Source organism: Neomonachus schauinslandi, chromosome 1, assembly GCF_002201575.2.
Source record: "Neomonachus schauinslandi chromosome 1, ASM220157v2, whole genome shotgun sequence".
NCBI lineage: Eukaryota > Metazoa > Chordata > Mammalia > Carnivora > Phocidae > Neomonachus > Neomonachus schauinslandi.
In genome coordinates, this window is record NC_058403.1 from 202,038,156 (window position 1) to 202,052,415 (window position 14,260).

Here is a 14,260-nt window from a genome sequence, read left to right on the forward strand (position 1 = left end):
CGCGGGGCACGCGGGCGTGCAGCACTGCGCCTGCGCACGGGGCGGGGCGACGTCTGCGCGCTGGGACCTCCCAGAGGGCGAGTCTCCGGGCTCTGTGCAGAGGGCTGGCTGCGCCTCTTAGCTCACCCCTCTAGGGAATTGTGAAAGGACGACGCCCCGCCCCCTCAAGAGGCCACGCCCTAGGGCGCGATGAAGGAAGAAGCCACATCCCTTACTAGAAGCCAAGTCCCCAGCGCCTAGGAGACATTTCGAGCTGGGATGGGAGGGAGTCCCGCCCCTTATGGAGGAGGCCAGATCCTGGGGCTCTGGTACGGGGAGGCCCTGCCTCCTGTCCCCTGGAAAAGCCATAAGATGGGTCCCCAAGCCCTGGGACCCAAGACCAATTGCCAAGTATGGAACTCTCAGCTTCCTCGAGGGGCGGGCTTCCTGGAGGGCCCCCTGGGGTGGCCTAGGGGTTGGAGGCACTAGGATGCTTGTTGGAGGGCCCAGGTTGGACCAGAGTGTCTTTTCGTGTTTGTGCAAAAAATAAACAGGGAGGGAGGGGAGGATGGGATTTCAAAAGCACATGCGCTCTCGGGCGCCCAAACCCTGGGGGCCAAGTGGACGGCTCTGAAGCACCCGCGCTGCCCCCACTTCCCTATGGGGGTTTGCCTCTCCTTTCCCCCAGCATACTCCATCCTCATATAGAGTTCAACCCACCCATTTAACAGATGGCAAAACCGAGAGCCAGAGAGCTGCGTGAGACTTTGCTGAAGGTCCCAGTGCCACACCCTCTCCCCGCTCCCTTTGGCCTGTGTGCCCCATCTAAGGGTGGGCTGAGATCGGATGACCCCCGACACAGCTCCCCGTTGCTGCTAACCCCCTCAGGGGAACTCCCCCAATCCTTACAAGGGATGGGGGTTCTGGGCCAAGGCCCCCACTGCCCCCCTCCCATGTCTGGCTGCCAAGCAAAACCCCTGCCCTCTGCCCTTTCCACTGGGAACCTATGGGGAGATTCCCTGAGAACTCTAGATCTCCCACCAAAAAAAGAGTGAGGATTTGCGATTCCCTGGACCCAGGCACACCTTGAAACCCTTCTTCCTCTTCCAGAATTCTCCAGGTAGGCAAGAAAGAGACCAGAAACTCTAGGTGTGTGTATATGTGTGTGTGTAAATATACAAACATGCTTGGAGCTTAGTCTCCAAAATCTCATTCATTCATTCAAACACCAGAGGTGGGGCCTCTACCTGCCTGAAGCTCTTCCTCCAGGAGGTAATAGTGGGGCAATCTGGTCAGAGTCAAGTTTCCCCATTGTAGTTCATGCAGGCAGAACCTTTTGGGAAAGTTTGTCCTGGCTTGTCTTTGCCCAGAATCTGCTTTTCCACGTTGGATGGGTGCTTTTGTGCCATTTTTTTCCCCCTGCCGGACTGACAAGTACAGGATTCTCTTGTACTAGAAAGAAATTAAAACAGGGGCCAGGTGAGGAGTAGCTGGGCTCCTGGAGTGGTGGAGGCTGTGTCAGACAGCACAGTGAGGGAGGGCTTTCTGAGGAGGTGAAAAAGGAGAAGGAACCACCGATTAGAGAGAAAAAGCTCCAGGTGGAGGGAACAGTAGGTGCAAAGGCTGAGGTGGGCAGGCTTGAAGCACAGCGAGGTCAAAGTGGCTGACGAGGGGGACAACAGGGAGGAGGTATTGATGTCAGGGAGACCTGCAGAGATGTCAGACCAGGCAGGGCCTTGTATGCTGCCCTGGGGAGTTTTTATTTTACGCTAAGAGACTTGGGGAACCCCAGGAAATTTTAAAGCTGAGGAGAGTCTGAAGGTCAGATTTCAAAATCTCCCTCTGGTCACCTCATGGAGAAAGGACCAGTGCAGTTTGGGGGAGAGACAAAGTGCTTTTGGGACACTGAAATTAATTCCTGGAAAGATTTTGGAGGGTACATTAAAAAGAAAAAACAAACCTACCCCTTAGATGAGCCTTGGGCCACACTGGGTAGAGTTGTCCCCATTGTGCACTGCCCAAGGATTTGGCATGTCTAAGGAGGCCATGTGCAAATCCTAGGCATTGAGAGTCGTATGTTTATATTGATGGTTTCCTGGCAGGTGAACAAGTCTGGAAGAAATGGCACTGTTTTCTGAGTTACCTGAGGTACTCTATGTCCTTGAATTTAGGCAGGTTCGGGTGCCTGAAGGTTCTGAACCAGAGACTAGGTTGCAAGTTCTGCTACAGGATGGTGGGGGAGGGGGCAGGGGCCAGGGGCCAGGGGCAGGCTGGGAGGTGGCAAAGAGGGAGCCTAGAATCTCTATCACATGGACCGAGGGGGAGATTTTAAATTCAGACCATCCAAGGGGTAGGTGGGAGTGAGGTGGATAGATGATTCAGGTTGAGAACACCAGCAACACCCAAAGGGGAGGTAATATGACCGGGGGTGAGCCCTGAAAGATTTATGGATGACCAGCAGGGAAAGGGGGAGCTGAGCTTCTGCCTGAGAGAGCCAACTTATTTCCCAAAAGAGTCCTTGGGAGTCTCTGGTCAAGGCCTGCCAGTGTGTGTGAGTGTGTGTGTGTGTGTGTGTGTGTGTGTATAAAGTTCCCCAGCGCCGGTCGAGGCACATGGAGGGAGCTTCAGGGAGTATTTGTTGAATGACTTTTTCTGACTCCCAGGCTAGAACTGTTTTGGAAATTTACTCCGTCTTCTTTCCCCAGAGAACTCCTATTTATCCCTCAAAACCCATCACAAATATCCTCACCTGTAGAAAACCCTCACTGCTCCTCCTCAGGACTTCCCCAGCCTCTGTCTCTCCCTTCTGTCCCTGATGCCGGGGGCTGGGGGTGGGGGGTGTCTGTGACAGGCTCTGTTTCCCCCAGACTGGGGTTTGAGGCCTCTTGATAGCCCCAAGTTCACTGAGCACAGACTGGGCACAGGGGGATGACAGGGAGGGTATGCCTAGTAGAATTATGTCTTGGGGTGGGGGGTCCACATGCATGTCTATCCATGTCTGTCCATACCAACCTTCCCCTCCCACATAGACCTGGGCACACAGAAGGTGCTCCAGCCAGACTGTGGCTGAGTCACAGGACACAGAATGGAGAGAGGACAAGAGCAGACAAGGAGGAGACAGGAAAGGAGTCTCAGGGCCTGGAAGCCTTTGGAACTAGGAAGTTCCTGTATTGGGACAAGGCTCAGAGAGGAGCAGGGTTTTCCCCAAGCCCACTCACCACTTCACCTGGGGTGCCCGAAGTTCTGAGCCCTGGTGGGGTCTCAGGGTTGTATTTGGACCTCATTTCATGCCAGGAACTGGCCCTAGATTTCCATGGTTCAGGGAAAGGATAAAAGTAGGGTTGGCCCGTGGGAGGGGGAGTGTGACATTGAGGGGCATCTTGGACAGAGCCGATCCCTTCTCCCTGTACCCCACCCGTCAAGAGGGACAGTGTCCCAGAGTAAGGACACAAAGAGAGAAGAAGAGGGAAGGATGGAGAGAGAGAGAAAGGGAGAAACTGGGAGGGTGAGATCATGCCCAGAGAGACCTTGAGGGTCTCTCGGGGGGACATAGAGCGATCTTGAGATGAAGAGAGACTCAGAGGTGGGGAGAAAAGTTGGGGATATAGAAGGAAGAGGAACCCACTGTTCTCTCTGGCTCTCACCAGTCCATCCTGGAAGGATTTATGTAAAACGAGCAGGTGCCTGGCCTCGACCTGCAATCCCTCTCGGGCTCCAGAGCCTGAAACCTCACCGTGCCCCCATCAGAGATGCAAAAAAACTTAACACCCAACTAGAAATCTTTGGGACCTCAGAGACCTTTCTGTCCCCCACACCCTGCGCTGTTCATTTTGCAGATGGGGACACCGAGGGGCAGGACGGAGCAGGGACAGCCCAGAGTCGCCCCTAAACTCTGCTGCCCCAGTGGAGCGGGAGGGGAGCTCGCTGGGGGTTTGGTTCGGGTCATGACACCGTCTGCCCCTAAACATCCTTTCCTAAGAATTGTCAAGGACCAAAGTCGTCTTCGCTGACACGTATTGCTTTTCTATTTGCCTTTTTTTTTTTTTTAAAGAGAAATCAAGTTGACGGTGTCGAGTAAGACCTCCCCCATTCCCCGAGCCCTGCCTAACCACAGCGGCTCATTTGAGGCACAGGTCACAGGCAGAGGGTCCCCCCTGCCAATCCCCTGTGCATCCCAGGCCAAACAGCCAGGGGGACTCACATTTCACCCCTGGCCCCGCCCCCCTGAGACCCCCAAACCCGGACACGCAGTTCAGGGAGGTTCTTCCTCCACACACCTTCTCTTAGCATGTGATTGCAAATGTGAAATCAAAATGCTCTTCGTTTGTTTGTTTTAATTCCATCCCGTTGGTCTGGCATCTGCACAGATGCCCCCATTTCTCTGTAAATATGTGACTTGGAACAAATGTTTAAAACCAACGAGAAGTCGTCATGAATGCATGGTGTTGAGATGTTTTGCACTATTCCGACTTTTTGGTCTCTGTAAAAATATTTTATTAACAGCAGACATTAAAAAAAGAAAAAGCACACAGCCTCAGACACATGGTGGCTTTCTTGCGTTCCCAAATCGGCGAAAAACTCACATAGCCCTTAATACTCGCAGACGCTGTTGAACACACTTCCCACCCATGAACGCAACTCATGCACGACTAGCTTTGTAGAAGGAGAAGTGAGGCCCAGGGAGGGGAGATCCTGCAGGGCGGGGAGAGCCGGGATCTGAACCTAGGACATGGACCGCTGTTGCTCTTAGCTCAAGCAAGTTGGGACACACACTCAACCTCCAGCCCCACGTTTGTCTGTTGTGTTTGGTTTTTCTCAGCTTAAGTAATAAAAATGTATTGAGAATTCCTGGAGTGGTAGTTATTGCCTCCCAACCTGGAGGGAGTTTGCGAAATCACTGAGGGAAAGCACTCAGAAATCACGCTGTCCTGGGGCGCTTGGGTGGCTCCATCGGTTTGCCTTTGGCTCAAGTCATGATCCTGGAGTCCTGGGATCGAGCCCCCCATTGGGCTCCCCACTCAGTAGGGAGTCTGCTTCTCCCTCTGCCCTTTACCTGGCTCATGCACGCGCTTGCTCGCTGACTCTCTCTCAAATAAAATCTTTTTTTTTTTTTTTTTAAAGATTTTATTTATTTATTTGACAGAGAAAGACACAGCGAGAGAGGGAACACAAACAGGGAGTGGGAGAGGGAGAAGCAGACTCCCCGCCGAGCAGGGAGCCCGATGCGGGACTCGATCCAGGGACTCCAGGATCATGACCTGAGCCGAAGGCAGTCGCTCAACCAACTGAGCCACCCAGGCGCCCTCAAATAAAATCTTTTTAAAAAGGTTTTATTTATCTATTTGTCAGAGAGAGAGAGAGCAAGCAGGGGGAGGGGCAGAGGGAGAAGCAGGCCCCCCGCTGAGCAAGGAGCCCAACATGGGACTCGATCCCAGGACCCTGGGATCATGACCCGAGCCGAAGGCAGACGCTTAACCGACTGAGCCACTCAGGTGTCCCTCTCTCAAATAAAATCTTAAAGAAGAAAGAAAGAAGAAGAAAAGAAAAAAAAGAAAGAAAGAAAGAAAAAGGAAGGAAGGAAGGAAGGAAGGAAGGGAAGGGGAGGGAAGGAAAGGAAGGAAGGAAGGAAAGAAGGGAGAAAGGAAGGAAGGAAGAAAGAAAAAGAAAGAAATCACACTGTCCCCCAACACCTCTGGCCAACACAGGAAGGCGCAAAACCCTTCCCCCAAAAAATTGGTCAGGCTTTCTTCATCCAAGAAGTGTTCGGAGGACAGATGCGGGAGGGACCATCGCATGATACTGGGGGTGGGATGGGGGTGTGCTGGACCCCAAGCTGGCTCCTCAAAAACCAGGGGAGAAACAAAACTGCTTCTTCTCTGGGGGTGGAGTTCCCGGTCACCAGGCTCATTTCTTACCCTTGACAAGGCTGTCACTGTCCCAGGTAACACTTTCATCCTGTAGGTTCAGGACAACATTGTCAGCAAGGCTGTCAGCAGTGAGACAGATATGGTTCTGTCCTGTGAATACCGTCTGGGAGATGTTCTGGGCTGCGGGATCTTGTGCAGTTTGATATAGCCAGGGTTCCTGCTCAGGGCTCCTCCAAGGTGAGCAGGCCGGGGCTAAGGGTCTCACCCCCTGGCTCCATTCTTACCTCCAGCCCTTCTCTGGGTCGTCAGTCCAAGGTTGTGCTCAGATAGTTCCTGTCCAGTCCCACTTTGGTCCCTACCTGTTTTGTTTTTTTTTAATATAGCAGGTGAGAATCTCATTTCATAAACATGCAAAGAACAAAACCTCATTTTTCTACAGCTGAAGTTAATTTCTTTTTTTAAGATTTATTTATTTATTTGAGAGAAAGAGAGAGCACGAGCAAGAGGGGCAGAGGGAGAAGAAGAGAGAGTCTCAAGCAGACTCTGCACAGAGCCGGACATGGGAATCAATCCCATGACCCTGAAATCACAACCAGAGACAAAACCAAGAGTCAGATGCTTAACTGACTTAGCCACTCAGGTGCCCCTACCGCTGAATTTAATTTCTGTTTTGAGCCCTCATCCCACCAGGGAGCAGAAATGGAATCTCACTCAGCTCAGGGTTTCCTCAGGGGAATTCAAGGACCACCCACCCCCACATACACACACCCCAAGATCTGGGGTGGTTTCTACATTTGAGTGGCTAGGGCAAGGGCCACGAGATCCACCCCTGGGAGCCACTTCACTGAGTGCTCTTAGCTACAAAAAACAGCCAAAAGAATTAAAAGCAGGACCCAAAGTGGTTAAACCACGGGAGTTACCTATACCTAGAAATTCTCCTACGAATGCATCTTGCACGTGGGTAAGAAGGCTGGAAGCAGCCTCATGTCATGGGATTTGCACACAGGGGAATATTCTACGGCTGGGGAGAGGGACAAGCCAGGGCTGTGGGCAAGGTGTCAGAAGACACAGCCCGCCACGGGCCTTGCACGCCCTTGCTGACCGTGCCAGGCTGCACAGCTGCTCTCTCCCGGAGACCGAGAAGTTTCCGGAGCTAGATGCGTGGGCTACACAGCGTGACTTCTGCATGACTGCTCGCTCCCTGACCCAGGGGACTGGCTTATGTGCTGCTTGCTACCACAGGGGCTCAGCCCTTGGCCCCGTGTCCCTCAGCCTGTGGGCTCCGTCGTGTCACCCGCAAAGCTTGGGAACGGAGGCTCACTCCGGCTGCTTGCTGTGCTTCGAGAACCAAATGGCCTGGCTCTGGATCCACCGAATCTCGTAGTCAACTCCACACCCGTGGGCAAGGAGCAGGTTGACGTCTGCCCTTCTCTCTGGAGTGAGGGAGGCTTTTCTCTGACAAAGTATGTGAATGAATGTTAGACGTGTGATGTTGACTGGGAAAAAGTAAGTCTTACACGTCTGCACAGGGCATGACCCATGTTGAGCAAGCCCAACAACCAGCTGCATATATTTACACACACAGAGATCTAGTTTCAGGATACATAAGTGTGATTAATTAAAAAAAAAGTAAGCATGGGGCGCCTGGGTGGCTCAGTTGGTTAAGCGTCTGCCTTCAGCTCAGGTCATGGTCCCAGGGTCCTAGGATCGAGCCCTGTACCGGACTCCCTGCTCGGCGGGAAGCCTGCTTCTCCCTCTCCCACTCCCCCTGCTTGTGTTCCTGCTCTCACTGTCTCTCTCTCTCTGTCAAATAAATAAATAAAATCTTAAAAAAAAAATAAGCACAACATTTAGGATTAAAAAATGGAGGATTCTACCTCATACCATCAAGATGGCTACTACCGAAAAACCCAGAAGGCAGCAAGCGCTGGGAATGTGGGGAAACTGGAACCCTCGCGTCCTGTTGGTGAGCGTGTAAAATGGTGCAGCCTTTGTGGAAAACGGGAGACAGAGTCCTAAAGAGATTAAAGACAGGGGCGCCTGGGTGGCTCAGTCGTTAAGCGTCTGCCTTCGGCTCAGGTCATGATCCCAGGGTCCTGGGATCGAGCCCCGCATCGGGCTCCCTGCTCAGCGGGAGGCCTGCTTCTCGCTCTCCCACTCCCTCTGCTTGTGTTCCCTCTCTCGCTGTGTCTCTCTCTGTCAAATAAATAAAATCTTTAAAAAAAAAAAAAAGAGATTAAAGACAGAATTACCCTGTGACCCAGCAATTCCACTTCTGGGAATATCCTCCAAACAATGGAAAGCAGGGTCTGGAAGAGATATTTGGACACCCATGTTCAGAGCAGCATGGTTTACAGTAGTCGAAACATGGAAGCAAGCCAGTGTCCATCAACAGATGAATGGGCCAGTGCAAGGTGGTTTATCCACACACTGGAAGATACTTCAGCCTTAAACAGGAAGGAGATTCTGACCCAGGCCACAACATGGGCGAATCTTGAGGACACTCTGCTGAGTGAAAGAAGCCGGTCACCAAAGGACAAAGACTGTATGATCCCACTTGAGTAGCCAAATCCGTAGAGGCAGAAAGTAGGACGGTGGGTGGCGGGGGCTGGGGGAGGGGGAGCGGGAGTTTGTGTCTGATGGGGACAGAGTTCCAGTTTGGGAGGATGGAAATTTCTGGAGGTGGATGGTGGTGATGGCTACACAACACTGTGAAAGTGCTAAGTGCCACAGCATTGTCCACTTGCATATGGCTAAGTTTATGTTATCCGAATTTCATCTCAATTTGAAAGATTAAACAGAAAAACAGGTGGCTGGACAGTCTCGGGCCCCTGAGCCAGTTTGCCAACCTCTAACCTAGTCCATTATTCAAACTCCCCCTCCTGCTTCTTTCTCCTCACCTCCCCTAACCTGCAGCTAAACTCCAGCACCATCCTCATGCTCACGACCCACCCTCCACTGTCCCTGAACCCCCAGCCTCAACCTCACCCTGTCCTCCTGCTCTCGCCCCCGCCCCTTAATCTACCCTAACCTCACTCCCCTTTCCCCACCCCTCTTCATCATGCTACCTGCCAACATGGCACCATCACCCAGGGAACGTAAACAAGATAAACAGTTTCCTGGAGGGTGTAACACAATTCTGTGATTCATGATCTGTGTGCGATTACATTTCATTACATAATTCATTATACTGCATGATAATTACTGTGTTCCTAATGCTACAATTACATATAATTGGTTCCACAATTATGCATCCTACAATTACACAACCATTCTTCCCATCACCATAAAGTACAGGAATAAACGAGGAGGAAGTGGTGGGTTGACATCAGAACCCACCCCGATCCAACCTCTTTCTAGGCAGAGGCTGCAAAGCTGCAGCCAGGCTCACAGAGTTTCCCCGCAGCTGGGCAAGTGCTCAGGTCCACCCACGGAGATGCCTGGGGGCATCTGGAAGGCAGAAGAGACCGGAGCCGTCTTGGTTTTTGCTTCCCCTGTTCACAGCCAGGCATAGAAACACCTGTTGTTCTGGAATCTGCATTCCCTTGTCCAGTGACAAGCTTGGTGGGTGTTGAAAAGCAGTTGTGGTGGACACAAAGGGGGCATTCCATTTCTGGATCGCAGATACAGGGTATGTGCCCCAAGTCAGAGGTGTCAAGGACCTCCCGCCTCCCTGCCTTGATTTCAGGGAGCCTCAGATCCCCTGGTGAGCAGGTTCTGCAGAGTCATTCCTGTAGGACCAGTCCTGGTCCTGCTCTCCTGCGCCAGGAGTGGAAAACTCTGCCCCCCTGGACCTCACCCAGCCCACTGCTTGTTTTTGTAAATAAAGTGTTATTGGCACAAGGCCATGCTCCTTCATTCATTCATTCATTCAGCTCAATCTGCGGCTGCTTTCATGCTACAACCACAGAGTTCAGTCTTGTGAATTTCCTGTATTAAACCCTTTGTGTTAAAAGACCTCAAGTGGTTTTTCAGGGTGCCTGGCTGGCTCAGGCAGTAGAGCATGGGACTCTTGATCTCTGGGTCATGAGTGTGAGCCCTGCATTGGACACACAGTTCACTTAAAAAAAAAAAAAGACCTCAAGTGGTTTCTATTTCCCACCCTTAATCCTGACTGCTATGCTACACCAGGATACATAAGAAATTATGATACATCACATCCACAGACCCAGCCACGATTACAGTCTGCTAAAACGATGCATATGGTAGACTGAATAACCCCTCCATCAAAGATACCCACATCCCATTGCCCAGAATCTGTGAAAGTTTCTTTCTTTCTTTTTTTTTTTTTTTTAAGTAGGCTCCACACCCAGCATGGAGCCCAACATGGGGCTTGAATTCACAACCCTGAGATCAAGACCTGAGCTGAGATCAAGAATCTGATGCTTAACTGACTGAGCCACCCAGATGCCCCTGTGAATATTACTTTAAATGGCAAAAGGAGCTCTGGCTTTGGCAGCACATATACCTAAATTGGAACGATACAGAGAAGCTTAGCATGGCCCCTGCGCAAGGATGCACGGAAATGGCAAAAGAAACATTGTAGATGTAATTAAGGATCTTAAGATGATGGGAAGCTTGTCCTGGATTATCCAAGTGGGTCCTAAGTGTAATCACAAGGGTCCTTGTAGGTGGGATGGAAGAAGTAGGAGACGTGATGAAGAAGTAGGAGACGGGATGACAGAAACAAGGGATTGCGGAGATACAGGAAGTGGCTGTGAGTCAAGGCATGCCAGCAATCTCCAGAAGCTGGAAAAAACAAGGACATGGAATCTCCCCTAGATCCTCCAGAAGGAATCCAACCCTGCTGACATCTTGACTATACCCAAGTGAAACTGATTTCAGACTTTTGAATATAACTTGTGATATATATATCAGCAGGAACATGGAAATATGACTCTTCTGGAGATTTTATCAGAATAAAATTGGGGTTCCCAGTCACCACTTTTAAGCTTCTAACCTCTCCAGTCTGGAGGCAGAACCTGTTTTAACCAGAGAGATTTCATAGCGAAGGATGCTTCACTTCATGCCACAAAGAAGACCCTTCTAGAGACTCATGTCCCCAAGAGGCTGAATGGGATTGGTGCAGGATTCTCAACCAGAGCCCTGTGGACTTCTGGGGCCAAATCAGTCCTTGTCACGGGGCTGCCCTGTACACTAGAGGATGTGCAGTGGCATCCCTGCCCCCCCTCCCAGATGCCAATAGCACCACCCTGAGTCACCACAACCAGAAATGTCTCCAGACATCACCCAATGTCCCCGAGGAACAAAAACACCCCAGCTGAGATCCACTGGGTTAAGATAAGATTTAGAAACATCCCACATAACTGGAACACATGAGAAATGACTCTGATGTTCTATGAGAGATTAATAAACTTGCATCATCCACCTCCGTAAACACACGATGAATAGTCAGGATTAAGCAAGAAGGGTAAATACGGTAGCCGCATGAAATGAGCCGTGCACACACGTGAATCCAGCATTTTCACCTGCATTGACTCACCCAATTGCAGGAAGGATGTGTCGTGTAACACGGCTCGCAGTCGGGCGGTGACAGTCCAGGGTCAGAACGGCCGCGTGAATGGTGGTCCATCACCATCGCTGAACATTGTATGTGACAACCCAAAAAGAACTCATAGACCTCTGCCCTGATTAGAACGCCCACAATATGTTGTTAAATTTAAAAAAGAAAATTGCTGAAAAACCAGGTGTAATTTGATCCCATGTTTATGGAATAAAAATTTGAGTCGGGTGGAGGATGTGGGGGGAAGGTCGAATCCGTTTATGGAACATGATCCTCTCTTTGAAAACGTGTGTGTATATTTGCACCATGCGCACGGGTGAGACTGGAAGGTTTTTCACCAAAATGTTGATTGTTGTCGTCTCTGAGGATATAGGATTTAATTGGGCTTTTTCAATTTGCTTAGCTGTATGTTCTAATTCTTCCACAAGGATTACACACCGTCTGTGTTATTTTGTAGAAGCCTTGGGTGCGTACCTACGCAGTCCAAGGGCTTAGGAATCTTGAGAACCTTTCAGTATTTGACGAAGAGCTGGGTGTGGCTAAATGCCCCGCCTCCATCACCTGGGGTGGGACCACTCTGAGGCACATGCTCTGTGCTGTCTCCTGAGGTCCCCAGAGGCCCAGACTCAGTTGCACATTGACGCCTCCTGCAGGGTTCCTCCCCTCCTCGTCTCACGTGCCCACCCCTCATCGGGGCTTCCTGGGGTCACTTCTGGGACAACTCAAATCCTCATCTTGGAGTCTGTTTTCTGGAGACCCCAAAACATGACAGCGTCTCTCCTCATTCTGTCATCGGAGATGATCCTGCAGTTGACCCCACAGGATACATTGCGGTAGGCCCCAGCTGTCCCTGAGCTATTTCAGGGAAGTTTTATGGGGCAGGCCAGGAGAAGGGGCTCTCACTACACCCTCCCCCCTCATCCCTCCACCATTGGGCTTCCCTCCAGCACCTGGTCTCCTCCCACATCTTGGCCAGCAGTGGGGGGCGGCGGGGGGGGGCGGGTAGTGTGTGTGTTGGTGGTGAGTAGAGCAGTGGACCAAGAAAAGAACACAGACTGATGTGAAAACCAACCAGGAACGTTTAATAAAAAAATAAGCAAGTTATCCAGGACCTGACCCAGTGAGCAGGTATCCCTAAGAGAGCAAAGCACCGCTGGCTGGCTCTGACATTCATTCTAGGCTGAAGGCACAGCGAGTCCTCCAGCCCATGCCGGGGAGCACCTGCCCGAGCCACGGGCAGTACCCTGGTGCAGCTGAGCCCATGCAGGGCCTCAAACACACAGTCCCACCAAAGCCTTGAATGTAGGAACCCCACGGAGCGGGCAGAGCCCATGCCTGAGATGCAGGCCAGGGAGGTCAAGCAAACGGGGTGACAGGTCAACACGGGAGCACAGGTGAGCACAGGAGACCCAGCCCCTGTCTTCATCCCTTGCCCCCGCCAGGGGGGCCGGGTCCAGGGGAGCCTGCGTGTGGCCATGTGGTCGCTGGGACCTGCAGCTGCCCCTGCGGAGGGGAGAGCCACCCTCCCTCCTGGGTGGTGGGGGGACTTTGTCTGCGCACAACTTGGGTGACTGAGGGACAGGTGGGGATCAAACTCTCAGCCAACCATTCTCCAGTCCCACTGGGAGTCCATGAGGTCTGGTACGCAGTAGGTGCTCGATAAACGCCTGCTGCATGAAGAAAGAAGACTCATCTTGTTCATCTCGGTGGCCCAGCCCTTGGCATGTGGCCCCGCACACACGTGGGTGATCCGATGCTGACCCAGCAACTGCCACACCGTTTGGTATCACTAATGCCTGGCCCACAGTAGGTGCTCTCTAGATGAGTCGGGAAGAAGCCAATCCAAGAGTGAAAAGCACCTGGTTCATCTTCACCCCCAGCACCAAGCTCAGTTCCCAGCACACAGCAGGCACTCAATAAATGCTGAGTTAATAAGGACTTGTCTTTGGGTCACAAGTACCAGGCACATAGTGGGTGCTTGACAGGTGTTCAGAGAAATGAATGAAAAGTGTCTCGTTTACCCCAATATTCTCAGAGCCCAGAATGGCTGGTGCCCAACATACAGTAGGCATTCAATAAATACTTCAATGAATTAAAACAATGACTGTGTATCACTAGTGCTGATTCTTGGTGGGGGGGGCGGGGGGGGGGAATCAAAACAAGCTTGACGGCTTAATCAGTCACCGGCTGAGGGGATAGTTATGCCTCACCTGCCGCCGAACACGGGAGCCCGGTACCCGGTGAGGACTTCAAGTGTTCGGCACCCGAAGACACAAACGAGGTCTGGTTCCCCTGATCCCCCGGCGCCAAGGCCCGCTCCCGGCATACAGTAGGCCCTGCATTAAAGCTGCCTGCGTGCATGTGCTTGCCGAGCCGGCTGCACGCCCCTCGCGGGGAGAGAGGCCTCCGCCGCCTGCCGGGGTCCGCGGGGGGCTAGGGGCTGCCGGGCTCGCGAGGCCGGCTTCGGCGTTTGGCCGTCGGCGCTCAGAGCTCGTCGCGCGCCGCGCTGTCCAGTGGCGACTGCAAGACGTCCGAGTTCTCGGCCTCGCGGCTCAGGGCCTGCTGCTCCCGCATCTTCTGGGACTTGGCACGGTCCCAGTCGGTCTTCACGTGCTCGTTGTTCCACACGACTGAGGTCTCCGTGTCGCTCACGTACCCATCGTCCCCCGTGTAGTGCGTGGGGTAGACGAGCAGGGGCTCCACCGAGAAGGCGCGCAGGTTGCGGGGCGAGAAGTGGGCCTTGTACTCGGACCTGGGGGGCGGGTGGGGAGAGGGGGGACCGGCGTGGATTGGGAGTCGGGGAAAGATGGAGGGGGAGGTGGGAGCGGACAGACTGAGACAGAAGTGGGCGGGGGGGGGGGGGGGGGGGGGGGGGGGGGGGGGGGGGGGG

At 52.6% G+C, this 14,260-nt stretch overlaps 1 protein-coding gene and 1 non-coding gene across 2 annotated transcripts in view; one reads left to right on the forward strand and one right to left on the reverse strand.

The window, feature by feature from the left end:
- The first annotated feature begins 10,287 nt into the window (after positions 1-10,287).
- Positions 10,288-10,396, forward strand: LOC123326963. Its single transcript, XR_006541435.1, has one exon. It is a non-coding gene; the product is annotated as a U6 spliceosomal RNA (small nuclear RNA).
- Positions 10,397-12,431: 2,035 nt separating this feature from the next.
- COLGALT1 (collagen beta(1-O)galactosyltransferase 1) overlaps positions 12,432-14,260 on the reverse strand; it is a 20,154-nt gene continuing 18,325 nt past the window's right edge. Inside the window, exon 12 of the mRNA XM_021683127.1 lies at positions 12,432-14,122. Coding sequence (XP_021538802.1) covers positions 13,855-14,122 — 268 coding nt within the window. The 3' untranslated portion in view covers positions 12,432-13,854. The remainder of the gene's footprint in view (positions 14,123-14,260) is intronic.